This window comes from Neofelis nebulosa, chromosome 7 (genome assembly GCF_028018385.1).
Source record: "Neofelis nebulosa isolate mNeoNeb1 chromosome 7, mNeoNeb1.pri, whole genome shotgun sequence".
In the NCBI taxonomy this organism is placed as follows: Eukaryota; Metazoa; Chordata; class Mammalia; order Carnivora; family Felidae; genus Neofelis; species Neofelis nebulosa.
In genome coordinates this window covers 44,999,522-45,015,961 of record NC_080788.1, presented here as the reverse complement: position 1 = coordinate 45,015,961, position 16,440 = coordinate 44,999,522, and the positions used below count along the sequence as shown (strand labels likewise).

The following is a 16,440-nucleotide window of genomic DNA, read 5'->3' as shown; positions in this document are numbered from 1 at the left end:
AGTCAGGAGGGGTGTGATGAAAGTCAAAATGTTCTATGGTTTCTGCAGACATATAGACTGATAAAACTGAATAGAACCAGGAAATTGACCCACACATCAATAGTGACAAGACAATTCAGTGAGGGAAAAAATTCATTGTAAAAATTCAAGTGTAACCATTAAGAGAACAGAAAAACAATGAACAAATTCCAAATTAATAAGGAGGAAAAGAAGGAGAAAAAACATCAATCCCCTCAAAAGAAGTAAAAATAGAACTGTAGAAAAAGACAAAAAGAAATCACAAACAAGTCTGTGTACATCAATTATCATAGTGAATGTAAATGACTAACCTTTCCATTTAAAAGGCAAGAGAGGTCAAGAGTTTACTCAAAAAGAAAAGGAAAAAAAAATCTAGCTAAACACTATTTTAAGAGATATTTGTAAAATACACGTTCTACAGATTCAAAAAACCCCATTAAAATCCCACCTAGCTCTTCTTTAGAAATTGACAAGTGGGTTCCAAAATTTACAAGGAAATAAAAAGGACTAAAAAGAGCCAAAAACAATTTTTAAAAAGAACAAAGTTGCAGGACTTACCCAACATGGTTTCAAAACTTACTAGAAGACTAGGTGATGCTAGCATAAAGACAGATATATAGATTAATGAAATAAAATAAAGTCAGGAAAGTAACCCACATATTGGTGGTGACAAGGCAATTCAATGAGGGGAAAAAAGAGCTTTTTCAACCAATAGTGCTAGGCAGAGTTTCTCATCGACAGTTTCAACATTTTGGACCAGATACTTCTTTGTGGTGGGCGGGGCATCCTATACACTTAAAGGTATTTAGCAACATTCTTGGCTCTACCCACTAGATGCCACAAGAACTCATTTCTCAGTTGTGACAATCAAAAATGTCTCCAGAAATTACCAAATGTTCTCTGGGAGGCTAAAGCACTCTCAGGTGAGAATCATTATGCTAGAACTAGATATCCATTCAAAAGAAGAATAAACTTTGATCTCAACATCACATCTTACACCAAAAAAAAACCTTGAACATTCACACTCAAACTATAAAACCTCTAGGTTAGGGTTTTTCAACACAAGCATTACTGTCATTTTGGGCTGGATAATTCTTTGTTGTGGAGATGTCATGTGCATTACAGTATGCTTAGCAGCATCCCTGACCTTTAGCCAGTAGATACTGGTAGCATTCTGCCCGTTGTGACAACCAAAAATGTCTTCTGACATCGCGAAGTCCATAGGGGTAAAGAAGTAAACAAGATCCCACGTGAGAACTACTTGGGGTCGGCAAAGATTTCTATGCTAGAATACATAAAATCACCAACCATAAAACATTTTGAAAAATAAGACTTCATTAAAATTAAAATTCTGTTCTTTGAGAGACATTGTTAAAACATGAAAAAACATGTCACAAACTGGGAGAAAACCACAAATATAATAGACCTGTATTCAGAATATATAAAGAACTTTCAAGACCCAATAAAAATAAAAACCAATAAAATCAGCAAAAGATTTTAAAACATCATTGCTCATTAAGGAAACTAAAACCACACTGAGGCACCCAAGAAGTTGTTAAAATGTAAAAAGATTACCAACACTAAGTATTAGCAAAAGTACAGAGCAACTGGAACTTATTTTTAAGAGAAAAAAAGCACGGGTGGGGGGGAGGGAGAGGGAGGGAGGGAGGGAGGGAGGGAGAGAGAGAGAGAGAGAGAGAGAGAGAGAGAGAGAGAGAGAGAATCTTAAGCAGGCTCCATGCTCAGAGCAGAGCACTACTTAGGGCTCAATCCCACGACTCTGGAATCATAAACTGAGCCAAAAGCAAGAGTTGGGATACTCAACCGACTGAGCCATCCAGGTGCCCCAAGGGAACTCTTGCACACTGTTGTGAGTGTAAAATGGTACATCCATTATGAAAAAGGTTGGCAGTTTCTAATAAAATTCAACTACACATGCCATACGATCTGGAAAATCTACCCCTAGTTCTTTAACCCTCCCAAAATGAAAAAAATGTTCCTAAAAAACCTTGTATAAGAATGTTCACAGTAGCTTTATTTATAATTGCCCCAAACTGGAAATAATACAGATGCTCATCAACAGATGAACTGATAAACCAATTTTGGCATAATCATACAAAACAAAAAGGAATAAAAATGAACACATTATACATATTTGTGTCAATGTGGATGAGTCTCAAAAAATGCTGAATGAAAGAAGTCAGACACAAGAATACACTGTGTGCAATTCAGTTTTTATGAAACTCAAAAAAAACCCAAATCTAATCCATGGTGACAGAAAGCATACTGGTGGTTTCCAGGGCCATGGATAGAAAAGAGGCTAAGAGATCTTTTTAGTGTGATGGAAATATACCGTACTATGATTGTGGTCATGATCATACAGGTGTATACATTTGTGAAAACTCAGTGACATGCACTTAAAATGGATCCTTATTATATGTAAATTATGCCTCAATAACATTGATTTTAAAAAAAGAGCTTATTTAGTATGTAATGACTATATGCTCTAACAACATAGAAACAGTACAATCTTTTTTTTTTTAAAGTAAGGGAAAATAGGGAGATCGTATAAAAAAATTTTGTACAGTACAAGCCTCATAGATTTTACCAGAATGACTCAAAAAGACTCAAAAGCCACGGGGCACCTGGGTGGCTCAGTCAATTAAGCCTCCTACTTCAGCTCAGGTCATGATCTCTTGGTCCATGAGTTCTAGCTGCACATTGGGCTCTGTGCTGACAGCTCAGAGCCTCAAACCTGCTTCGGATTCTGTGTCTCCCTCTCCCTGTCCCTCCCCCACTCATACTCTGTCTCTGTCTCTCAAAAATTAATAAATGTTAAAAAAGACTTAAAAAAGACTCAAAAGCCAGTATAAAGAGCTGTCACTGGCTGAAGTTGGTCTTGTATGAGCTTCAAAAAGAGTAACTGCAGTGGACTAAAACCCATCAAACATGTTTAATTCTATGATTTAATAATAATATTTTTAAAAAAGAAAACACCGATCAACTTTGGAGAATAAGAAGGAATCAATTTTTTTGAAACTCGCACATAAGGGTAAAAGAATCTAGCATTTTTTCCGCTACATGAATTGGGGAACCAAATACATAAGGGAAAACATATCTTAATAAAATTATTCCAACTAATAAATACGAATAAATGATGCAACTAGAATCCTACAATCTTGCAAACCCCAGTGAATGAACAGATCTAGGCACTGAGCATGAAGAGCTGCAAACACCACAAAAAAGAAACAACCAAACATTATGTCCCACCTGATTAAAGAATAAAAAATCTATGTGTTAAATCCCTTTGGCCAAGACTAATTCTGTTCAAGTTTCCAGATCCCAATGATAATTTGTAAGAAATACAGAGAAAAGAGAACATGTTGAATGAACATCACTGCTAATAAGCAATCAAAATCTAGACTGTGGGAAAACTTTAGAGGTAAAATGACCCAAGTTCTTGAAAAGAGAAAGTTTAAGGAAAAGAAAGGAATTGAGGAGGAACTTGTAGATTAAAAGAGTGCTTTTTATCAAATAGAAGAAAAAGGGTCCAACATATACAACCCATTAAAAGTTTTGTATTTTGAATATACAAAGAACTCCCACATATCAATAACAAAAAGAAAATCTACTAGAATAAATAGCACAAACTTGAACAGCTGATTCATACAAAATGACCAATTAGTATATGAAAAGATGAAGTCTTATTTTATATATATATATATATATATATCCTCTAGATTGTTTAAAAGTGAAATGACCTTAAGTGTCAATTTGAGGATATAGAGCAACAAAACTCTCAAAACTGCTGGGTAGACTGTAAATTGGTATAATCCTTTGGAAAACAGGTTAATATTATTTACTAAAGTTGAAATATGCATACTTATGACCCAAGAATTTCATTCCTGGGTATACACCCAGTAGAAATGTGCACATGTGCACCAAGAGACATGTATGAGAATTGTCACAGAAGCACTATTTAGAATAGCTCCAAATAGGAAATGACTCAAATTGTGATCAATAGAATACATTGTAGTTTATTCATACAATTAACAATGCACAGAAATGAAAATTAATGAACTGTAACTACACACATACATGCATCTCACAAACCTAATGAGTGAAGGAAGGAAGAATTCTGTTCACTTAAAACTCAAAAAAAAAGGCAAAAGTGAGCTTAAAGAAGTACCAAAATAAAGGGTATGGAAATTATCAATACCAAACTTGTATCACTGATAACTTCTCAAGGAGGAAGAATGTTATCAGGAGGGATACATAGGGAGCTTGTGGGTTACTGGAAATGTTTTATTTCCTAACTTGGAAGAGAGTTACATAGGTGTTCACTATATAATTATTTGTTAAGCTGTTTATATTTGGTCTATATACTTTTCCTTAAGTATACTGCATTTCATAATATAAAATTAAAATTTTTAAACTGTAAAAAATCAGGAAAATATCAGTGAGCCTTTAGGGTGGAGATATAAAATGTAAACTAGACAAAATATGTTGCCAAGTCAATCTGACTAAAAAATAAGACTTAACGCTGATTGTTAGCTATCAAATAATGTACTTTGTCAACAAACCATTTTTATATTCATGTAGTTAAATTCAGCACTTGAGAACTGTGTGTCAGGCATTATTCTATTAATTGGGAACACAGCAGTGCACAAAAAAGTACTTACATACAAGTTGTGGAGAAAGACAATAAAAAAGAATCAACATGGTAAAGGGAACCCTGAAAGCGATGTTATGTTTTTAGGGTAATTAGGGATATCCCCACTGATACTTGGCATCTGAACAGAGAGAGACTTTAAATCAAGACACTATTCCATGCACTTCTCTGGGAAAAAGCTGCCAGAAAGATGGGAAGAGCCAAAAGCCTTAAAGCAGGACCATGCTTGGAGTATTCAAGTAACACAAAGTACAGTAGGTTGGAATAGAACAACTGGGAGGGAGGTATGTAGGAGATGAAGCAGGCTGGTGTGGGGGGGGGATTGAGAGGGTGTGATCACAAAGGGCATTGTAGAACTCTGTAAAGACCTCTTTCTGAGTGAAGTGAGAAACGATTTTAAACCAGTGACATGAGGGGATGTGACTTAGGTTTTAAAACCGTCATTCTGGTCCTTTCAAAGGCACTATTAAAATAGGAAAAGCTACAATTCCTTTTCTATATGGAAAAATATGATACTTGGTTTGAGTATATCACATATAGGTTCGGAGAAAATAAACACGTAATGCTTCCTTTTATTTAGAAGAATCATTCTTTTAGTTGATATTAATAGCAAAATTTCACCTTAAAAAGTGTTCAAAAAATGGTAAAACTAAAATCCTCTGCTGTCCCCCAATTTACAGTGACCAGGTTTTTTTTTAATTATGGTAAAATACACAGAAAACTTACCATTTTAAACCATTTTTTACATTTAAGAGTTCAATAGTGTTAAGGGTATTACAATGTTGTGTATAATGACTAATTTTAAAGACTTTAAAAAAATTCAGACCAGTGTTGATGTTTTTAGATAAACTCCAGTACAATAATACATATTATTAATAAAAACAAGTATGAATATACTACAGTATATGATTTTGAGATGCTAGTATTTCCATTATTAAAATATGTGATGAATAAAAGACCTATTACACACAATTTGTTCTCTAAATTGGTGATATTTCCATATGATTTTGGCAGGATCATCACACATTTTAAAATGTTGTTATTGCTTATTTCTCGGCAGTTTAAATAAATGTGATTTTTTATTTATTTTTTACCTCTGTGAAGAGACGAGCATCATCAGAAAGCATATTATAATCCTGTGCACATTTCTTTGCAGAATTCTGCAAAAACTTTAGGAATTCAGTAACTTCTTCATTCACATGTTTTTTCATATCCTGATTTTTAAAAAAGTAGACACGTCTTGGAATAAGAAGCTTAATTAAAAACAATCACCTCTCAATCACTGCTCTAATAATCTGGATTTAAAGACTAATTAAAGTATCACATCCAAAGCAGAAATCAGAAAAATAGTAAGAATTATTACATAATAATGGCAAACTTGTTACTAAAAACACTACATTGTATATAAATGTTAAAACACTATGTTGAACACTTGCAACTAATACAATATTGCATGTCAACTACACTTCAATTTAAAAAAATTCATAAAAATAAAAAAGCAAATGACTATTGTACTACCTATTTAGGAATGATTAAGCTTTTTCATAAAATGTTCTAAATTAACATAAAAAAAGACAAACATCCAAATGGAAAAATGTGCAAACAACATGAATAGGCAAGTTATAAAAAAAAAAAAAAAAAAAAAAAAAGAAATGGCTTATAAGCACATAGGAAAGACTTACTTTCATTACCAAACACTGTAAATTAATATGAAACAAGGGATCACCATATTTTCCATATCAAATTAGAGGCAAAAAGGTAATGTGCAGCGTTAGTGAAGATACATATTTTTTTAAAGAAAATTTTCATACAATAGTGGTACAAATTGGTTTAAACTTTTTGTAGAACAATTTACTCAGGTATAAATACAGATTGAAGCCTTAAAAACATGTATAGTTTTGATCAGGCAATTATATTTTTAAGAATTTACCTTAAGGAAATAAGTATAAATGTGAACAAAGAGTTTGCAACAAAGATGTTCAATACGGCATCATTTATATAATTGAAAACTTAAAACTAAAGAAATTAAAAACTTAAAATTGTTTGTGAGCATTATAAAATTGTATTGCTAGTACTTAAGATGAACTGGAGTGAAATATGCTCAGAATCAAAGGAAAATGCCTATTATAAAAGAACCAACAAAAGAATGTAAGCACCAATGCTCTGTCAATTAAACTCTTTAAATTTCCATTTTTGTTAATAGGGTTGTACCTAAAAACATAAAAGCAAAGTTAAAATATTTTTTACTGAAGCTGAAGAATAGCATACATACCAAATACTGCAAGTAGTCATTTTTATTTATTCCAACAGCTTTGGAATTTGCAGGAATTTTTGCGTATTTAACCAACAAGTCCACATAACTCCTCTGCTCTCTCTGTGAGAAACGAGAGAAACGAGGATAAGGAACTCTTGGTTTTGGAAGAAGAACCATTCCAACTGTGGTTTTAACTTTTTCCTTTGCTTGAGTTGCTGAACTAACTGCCGGCTCATTTTCTACAGAACTTGCTGAGGCATTCAAATTTTCTCCTATACGTCTGGAAAAAAAAATACAATTTACAAATATGTGCTTTTCACATGAAGATTACTATCATGGAACTTCATGATTCTCAATCACCAGGGAGAATATAGCGTGATTAACATAGTAAATTCCAGATTATTATCTAACTCTGCCACCTGCATTTTGATGTTTAGCCATTTGGTGTAAATCAAGTATTCTGCAGGATACGATCACATTACAAGTTTACCTTCAATTATCTGATGGAGAGGGAGAGGCAAACTCCTTAGATAAGTTATTCAATTTGGAACTATTTTCTCTTTACTCAAGAGGGGTAATTGCTCTTTCCAATCAATTATATATGCAGATATTCCATGTTTACGTTTTATTACAATAGAAGTTGTTTTTATTTTTTTTATTTATTTTTTTAAATTTTAGTTTTTGAGAGAGAGTGTGAGCAAGGGACAGGGGGAGAGGGAGAGAGACAGAATTTTAAGCAGGCTCCCTGTTCAGCACGGAGCCCGACTCAGGGCTTGACTGCAAGACTGTGAGATCATGACCTGAACTGAAACCAGGAGCTGGATGTTCAACCCACTGAGCCACCCAGGCACCCCAACGATGCGAGTTGTTTTTAAAAGCTTAAATTCTTCAGTAAGTGACATCCATTAATATAAACAAAAGCCACTAAAAGCAGGATACGATGAAGTCACAAGTTCACAAATTGATTGATATTCTAAATTTTCTAGTTTCCTTTGCTTTAATTATCTCAAGATTTAAAAAGAAAATTCCAACACTGTGTGCCATATTTTATGGAAGCAACAGTGGTTTTAGAAAAGCTGTACAATTCTCTATCACTAGTACATGGCTGAATCCATGGAAATGTCTTTATGCCTTGAATGAATGCAAAAGAGAAAATCTGGTATTACCTGTGATGAAATGCACTAAACGAGAAAGTGGTAACTACAGAACCTGTTATCATATCTATGAAACGATACCTGCAATTTCTAAAAAACCACCTTTCTGCCCCAGTGAGGTATATGAACATGAAGTTCTTATCTTATTCATAATCTGTCTCTATTCCTAGTATTCAAATGTAGTAACGTACATTTAAAAAAAAATATTTATTTATTTATTTTGAGGGAGGTAGGGAGGAGAGAGAGAATCCCAGGCAGGCTTGGCGCCGTGAGCATGGAGCCTAATGCTAGGCTCAATGCCACAAACGATGTGATCATGACCTAAGTAAGCTGTGATCAAGAGTTGGACGCTTAAATGAATGAGCCACCCAAGTGCCCTAGCAATCTACACTTTTAATAAGAGCGTTTTAAAGTACACAAATACACACACATACAACTACACTTCCTTAGCTTCTATAATTCTATTTTCCATAGCAGTTAACTGTTCACCGTGATCTGGTTCCAAATTAAATAACAACAATAACACAAGAGGAAGGGAAACTAATGAGAGGGATGGCTGTCTATTGATTCATTCTTCATCTCCCCATTCATTAATATTTACTGAGTGACTATCATGTGCCAGGCTAACTCTGGACACTGGGGCACAATACAGTCTCTATTCTCTAAAACTTTGCAATCAAATGGATATGTACATTAATACAATGTAACTATGGAGATCTGAGGTTTCCAAACTGGGTACATACTAAATAGGTGATAGAGAAGAATCCTAAGGATAATGCGATAAGGGATTAAGAGGGAGAAAGGGGAGACACAAGAAATATTCAGAGCTGTGGCTTGCAATCATGACAGTATTAATTTCTTCGGGGAATTTTAGAAGCCTGTGGCTACATCCGGGTTGTCACAAAAGAAAGCATGTAGAGAGAGATTAAGGAACACTAGATGCCTGTAATGTAACATACGACAGTGTACTACACAACTTTCAAAGGTCCCTTTAGGCTTTCTCTGATCATATACAAACAAACCTGGTCTGTTATTACTTATCCTACCAATACATTTTATTTTCTTTTATTTTTATGATTCTTCTATGGCACAGTTTATATTAACCTCTTTTCAATCTAACCTTGTTCATTTTAGCTGGTGCATCTGACTACTGCATTATATTTTCTAGTGCAGTAGTATCTATGCATTTACATATTAAAATATATAATATGTATTCTTTTCTTTGATTTCACATTTATATATCTGGGACGTTACTTTTAAATATAATGTCGGAGGCTAATTCCATTTCAGGCTAGTAAAGGAGGTATCTCATCTCTTATAAATATTTGTTATGAAAAGTGGGACGGTGTTGGCCTGATAAAGCTGAGAATTATCAATCTAGATCTGTATCTGGATAAAAGGTGAGCCCCATCTAAAACCACTGCTAATTTGTTTTAAATCAGCTTTATAATACTAAAGCAAATACAGTAAAAATGCAAAGATTCTCAGAAAAAAACAAAATAAAGCAAAATAGTCAAGAGTACTCTTCTAGAGCTAAACTAAAGATGGAAAACTAATCAAAAGAGCTGGTTAGTGGATGGGAAAAGAATTTTGGAAATTAAAATACAGATGCTTAGACTGGCTCTGAAAATAATACAGGTGAAAGAAGACATACTTAGCTACTAAAGTTTCTCCAATAACTGTATAAAAATAAGCATATTTTAGGTTAACAAAATGAATATTAACTGCTGATCTTGGGAGAAATGTATTACAGCAAATTGATTTCTCACTAGAAAATGTCTTGAGAGCTATTCAAACCTAACGGTATTGTGTCCGCAACTCTTAACAATACTGCTTCACAGCTGTCTCTCTGAATATGAGAACATGTCTGTCCTTGTGGCACAAACTGGCAAATTTAATTAAGCTGCTGCAGCAACAAGATGCTGACTCAGATATGCCAGAGTAGGAATGTCAAGAAATTCTAGCAGTTTAAATTGGCTACATTCAGCAAAGAATGAAATGGCAGCACATCAAGATCATTTCCGTGTGCAGTGCTGTCAAAATCTTCATCAGGGCGCAGGCCAAAAGCATCTGACAGGGTTTCTCTATGCACATTTACAGCATTATATTTTATTTCAGTTGATGGTTTGAAGTTTTTCCCCTTCATTTTGTCAACTACCCACTCTCCTTTCTTAAAGTTTCTATGAAGAAAAGGCAGAATTCAAACTTAGTTTCCTATGCTTTAAGTCTACTGGTTTAGGTGGCTTCTTAAAGTAGCATTTGGAAATGGTGCTTCTAGCCTCCATCTAAAGTCTACCTGTACCTTCTGGATTGATTTACTTTTCTATATTCAACACGTTAAAATTTCATAATTTTTTAAATTGGAAGCTACTTTCCCCCTTGCTGGTTTAAAGCTCAGTTATAAATATCTACAATCAGAAACTTTGATTTAAAAAAAGGTAAATGTTTACTTTTCAGTAGAGGGAGAAGGGCTGAATAAAAATCTCATATTACTGAAAGCAGAGTAATGAGAGTTACCAATATTTTCCTGAAAATGATGGGAGAAGGCAAAACACACAAAATTATGGATAATAAAAATTTTACATTTTTTTCTAATATTTCCATCAAGAAAACAGCTGTAAATTACCACAGTCTGAAAACCCATTCCTTACTGTGACAAAACTTAGTAAAATTTAACATGAGCAAAAAAGACTAGAAACATGATATCAATGTCTTGTGTCTTTATTTTTTCTGTGCCAAAAGGTAAGTTACACTAATAAATTGTTTTGTGCTATACAGAAATCTAAAGAAAAACAAGCATATCCTAAGAAGAAAATATTTTAAGAGCTGTACCCAATTGCCAGCAAGATATCCTTTCCCTTACGTAATTCAGACTATAACCCACATCTAGGGTATGCTGACTAGAACCAAACTTGAAAAGAACCATTAAAATATGGTGTGCCTGGGTGGCTCAGTTGGTAAAGTGCCCAATTCTTGATTTTGGCTCAGGTCATGATCTACAGCCCTGCGCAGGGCTCTGTGCTTGGGATTCTCTCTCTTCTTCTCTCTCTGCCTCTCCCCTGCTCATGCTCACTAGTGCTCTCTCTCAAAATAAATAAATAAATTTCAAAAAAAAAAAAAAAAAAGAACCATTAAAATAATTAAGAAGCAGGATAAAGAAGATGAATATTAAAAATTTTTAGTCTGAAAAGACGAAGGCTGAGATAAATGTACATAAAACGGTGAGCAGTGTTTTTTTGTTTTTTTTTTTAAAGATATATGTTCATTTTACCTTTAAGAAAAGGTAAAGATATACATCTTTACCCTCCTCTTCCAGGATATTACAATTGGTAGGCATTCTTTGATTCAAATAAACAAAGGCAATTCTTTATTTGGTAGTAAGTTTTAAGAAATTAAAAAAAGAGATTAAGGTATCCTCAAGAAATGGTACAAGTTGAGTAACAAAGTCAGCTTGAAAAAAATCCAGATACATTTATACAGGATTTACTCAACCTTCTATAGCTGATATTAGCAAAGACATTATAATTATGCACTTGGCAAGAATGTTGCTTTTAAAATTGCCTCTTTAATACAACATCTGCTTGCTTTTATGTGAACTTATTTATTCATCTGATAATCAAAAAAGCATTTTTAAAATGTTTTTAATGGCAATCTGGCAGCATCTATCAAAATAAAAAAACATACATACCCTCCTCTTAGAGGAATTTATCCTACTTATATCAGCACATGTATAAAAAGGATGCTCATTGTTTATAATTGGAAAGGGATGGAAATAACCTAAATAAATATCAGTGGGGTCAATTAATTGATTCCAGAGTCATCCTTAAAGGTTTGGATTCCAAAAGCTGGGTTGAGAGTACAAAATCATTATTTCTTAAAAGTACCAGAGTGAGTCTAATGAGCCAATATAATGAGGCTGAGGCAAAAGAGACAGAAATATCACTATCACCAGAAAGCCAGGAGAGTGAGATGTCTTCATAGTCAAGAGCTCATTGATGATCCCGAGAGGAGCAGTTTTAGTAGACTACTGAGGGTGGAAGCCAGATTACAGTGAGATGTTCAGTGAAAGCAAAGGCAGTGGGATGTGCAGTGACGTGTTTTCTTCTGTTTTATTCATCCATTCTCCTAATCTGTCTTTTGACTGGAAAGTTTAATCCATTTAAAAAGTAATTATTGAAGGGATGGACTTATTATTATTGCCATTTTGTCAAACGATTTCTGTACGCTTTACAACTGTTTGTCCCCCTTTTCCTCCCAGCAAACACATACGAGTTTTTAAAGAAGTCTAAGTACAAATGAGAGCAGAAGTAAGAAAGTAACATGGAATCCAGGGATTGAGCAGGAAAAACTTGAGCACCTTTAAACACTGAAAGATGAAAATACAGGAGTAAGAGCAGATGCTAATTGACAGAAAGGGTACTGAGAAGGCAGAACAGATGGGGCCCATTCCATATACAGGCTGGAAATATGCTTCCTCCACTGCAAAATGAGTGAAGAAAAGATGAACGTAAATGTTGAACTCTAGAGAAGCTCCCCAATTCCTCACTTGGCGTATTTACAGTCCATTCTAGTAAATTCAATTACTTGGTTTCAAGATTCATCCACAATAACAGCCAATCACAAAGGAAAGGAGATGTTACAGGCAGGCAGGCAGTGAGAAGGGAAAATTACCACTCAACAGGCATGTTCATAGCAGAGAGGAATTTGGCAGTATCTATCAAAATATAAAATGCATACACCATCTGACTGAACAATTCAATTTCTATGAATTTATCTTATGAAAACTATTACAAGAATTTCATCAACGTACTGTTTATAATTACAAAAAAAGAGGAACACATTTTGCAAATTCAGACTACCTAAATGAATTGAAAGTAAATCTATACAATGAAGTATTAGGCAACAATTAAGATTAAGCTATGTGTAGAGGCATGGAAAACTACACAAAATATTATTTTAAATGAAAAAAGCAAACTGTAAAACAGTTTCTTAGTATTTTACATTATTTATAATATGATCCCATTTTTGTTTTTATATCTATGTGGAGAAAGATCTGAAAAAATTTATACACACACACACACACACACACACACAAACAAACCAAAGACTACCCATCCTTGGGTACTGGGTTCTTCCATTTTCTAATTTTTACATTTCTATAATTTGAATGTTTAACAGTGGACACATTTATAACACTTCAACTGCCAGAAAAATAACAATCAAATATGAAAACAAATAGCTAAATAAATAAATACGTTACCTGTTAGATAAAACACATAGTTCTTTTAAACTTGGAGCCATGGAATGAACTTTATAATTTTCTTGAGAGAAAAATGTCTTAAGGCCATTTTTTGGGGAAACATCCCTGTGAAACAAAGTAATTAACTTACATTTGACAATTCAGAATCTCATGCTAGACTAAGCAGCACACTGGTACAACCGTAGTTTACAACTACTATTGCCCCCTATACCCTTTTCCAAGACAATCATTTCTTAATAATTTCAGTTTCATGTACCAAATGTTTGATTTTAGATGTTTTACTTGGGTAGCTTTTAGCCTAGGCTCATTCTGAAATTCTCCAGTTCAAATAATCAGCCTTGCTCCTTAATACCCAATTAAATGTCAGAGATACTTAAGAGTCAAAGAAGAGACTGAAGTATAATAAGAGCCTGTCAGGGGCAGGGCTCACCCCAGGCTCTCAGTTTTGTACCATGCATTATTGTGCCAGGCCAAAAGACACTACAAAGACTGAATATCTTACCTATTTTCATTAACTTGGCCAATGTAATAAATGGGGTGCCTCTGCTAAAACCACTTCAAGGTCTTATATGATTTTCCATAACATCATAATTAGAGACTAAGCTATTATAGTCAATGCTTCCCATATAGGAGGCATCTAATAAATGCTGGCTGAAGGAATTAGAAAGTTAAAAACAATGAGAACCATAATCTATAAAGGACAAAGATTATTAGGACTCTGTGGAAAAACGGCTACAATACTGAGCAAAGGTTCACATTTGGTTTCACAATGTCAATGGCGTTTTAAGAGCATCTGTGCTGCATCTGAATACATTCTTTATGGCAAGGAGCATAAATGTACATGCCTTCTACAACTTACAGTAGAACAGTCTATCAAATGGTAACTTCTGGCTGCCCATTCCCCAAATAGGAAATCTTAGCATATTTGCTCCACACTAATTTCTGTTTTTAAAAGTGTTTATCAAAAAAAAAACCAAAAAACACTGTGATTAAAGTACAAATGATAAAAATTAGAATGTCTTACTTGCTATGTGCCAATGTAGTTTCTTATGACTCGTTATGGTACTCTATCTGTGAAATCTCATTAAATTATAAGGATTTTGTATATCATACAAAAACAAAGTCAGAGACTCAGGGACAGTGAGCTCCCTGAAGGAAAGGGAGTACTGTCTGCAACAACAACAACAACAAAAACACTTACTGAGCACATACTGATTGAACCTTCTGAGTCAGGTACTATTTTCATCAGCTTTGTCATCTCTTGTAACTTTAGTATTCTCTTTGGCCAGCAAAAAGTGGATGCTCAGTAAATGTGTGTTAAACTGATGTAACGCAGCTATGTATTACATCCCTACAAAACCACGCTTACTAAGTCTGCTATTTGTGAAGTTCTCATATATTTCTAAAACAGTCTATGCATTTATGTAACCACTTGATATAGACTAACAACATGAAGCTTGTCTACTCTTAAAGAGGTTTTTCTATTACTTGTACAGATACAGGCAAGGTTCTTGGACACAAGAAAATTCTAGCCTGTCTCCTTCGCGGAGAGACCAACAATAAATACATGATGAAGCAATACCTAGTAGCAATCTGAGTGATGAACTATTGTCATTTTTAGGAGAGGAAGTGCAATCAGCTATAACTCAAAAGTGCTCAGTACGTGAAGACAAGATCCAGGTACATTCTGAACCATTAAACTTGTATCATCTTTGTGTTTCCTCCAAATCTCTCCAGGCCAGAAACTCTCCTTTGCTAAACCAGCCACCAGTCCCACTTCACACCTCTTTAGAATACAAACAGATGTAACTCACCAGTTCAGCCTGGGTTCACCCATGGCCATCATGGAGCTCATATTTCTAGATTTCTGCTTCACTCTAGCCCACAATTCTGCTGCCTGGCAGTGCAGGCTCCAACGGAGGCAGGATTTCTCCAGAATCTACGCTCAACCGAGGAAAAACCAAAGGTCAGGATCAAAAGCAGGTGACCGGCCAGGGGCTGTTAACCTAGGTGTAAGAAGAACCTTTAACACCTACCCTCAACTGACAGGGACACCTAAAAGAGAATACAGCAGACAGATGAATATTCCCAAGGTTCTTTGGAGCAGAACAGCAATGCTGATGTAGGAGTCCTTCTCCATTTAACTTACTCCAGAAATGTAACTCTCAGGACACTCACTGAGGAAATAAAAGGGTCAAAACAGAATGGTGTTCTCATTGGTTACATACTAAATCACTTAGAGCATGGCGCTCTAAGTCCTAACTCAGATCCCCTGCACTCCCTTAATGCCCAAATAAACCTTGCTTCCGTTTTCCCAAACATACACGGCATGGGGCAGATTCTGGCAAGCAATGCTGGACAAAAACTCCCTGGTTATCAAGAATCTTTCAAAAAGAATCTCACTTTTGAGGAGGCCGAGGTCCAGGTGACTTAAGTGACATTTCACAGGATCATACAGAGCAATCACTAGGACTGCAAATCTGGGTTGACCACTCTATGTTCACTGCTTCTCCTTCATCCGGAACGGACCGATAAAGTGGTATGTGAGAAACGAGCAGTCACATTTAAGAGTCGGTCTCTCGGTACCTGACGGGCCTGACCTGCTCCTACATAATCCCACCTCTCACATTATGACCCGTTGTGGGGTTGGGGAGGGAGGGTCGATGAAAGTAAAAGGAATGGCTGCGGGAAGGGGGCGGAAGGAGAAACAAGGTTCCAGAAAGGCAAGTTAAAGGGGTGAGCAAAGCCGTGGGAGGGGGCCACGCCAAAACCCGGAGCTGAGGGTCCTAGTCCGGCCGAGGGGGCCGCCATGTTCCCTCCTCCCGCCCTCACGAGCGCCCGCCTGCAGGGCAGCGCCCTTCCTTCCGCGCCTCTGCTGCAAAGCAGCCTTTCCGCCCACCTCTTAGTCCGCGGCGGCTCTGACCCGGGCCGCGGCCCCCACTCCACACACGCTCCACCCCACTCCTTACACTGTCGCGCGCGCCCTCGGAAGGCCTTATTTAAAGGACGTAGCCGCGCCGTCTCGGCCCTGCGTAATGACGTATCCAACGACGCCGGGGGCGGGGCCCGAGTACTCCCTCTC

At 35.6% G+C, this 16,440-nt stretch overlaps 1 protein-coding gene across 9 annotated transcripts in view; it reads right to left on the bottom strand.

Moving 5' to 3' along the window:
* The window catches only part of ICE2 (interactor of little elongation complex ELL subunit 2), a 65,088-nt gene extending 48,715 nt beyond the window's left edge, over positions 1 to 16,373 (bottom strand). The window contains exons 1-6 of one of the 9 annotated variants that reach the window (XM_058740650.1): positions 16,258 to 16,342; positions 15,395 to 15,535; positions 15,173 to 15,297; positions 13,359 to 13,463; positions 6,963 to 7,224; positions 5,785 to 5,904 (exon numbers count right to left, since the gene is read on the bottom strand). In XM_058740650.1, the coding sequence (XP_058596633.1) occupies positions 5,785 to 5,904; positions 6,963 to 7,224; positions 13,359 to 13,463; positions 15,173 to 15,213 (528 nt within the window). In that variant the 5' untranslated portion in view covers positions 15,214 to 15,297; positions 15,395 to 15,535; positions 16,258 to 16,342. The other 8 variants (XM_058740649.1, XM_058740651.1, XM_058740653.1 and 5 more) reach the window with 8 other exon arrangements.
* Positions 16,374 to 16,440: the final 67 nt, after the last annotated feature.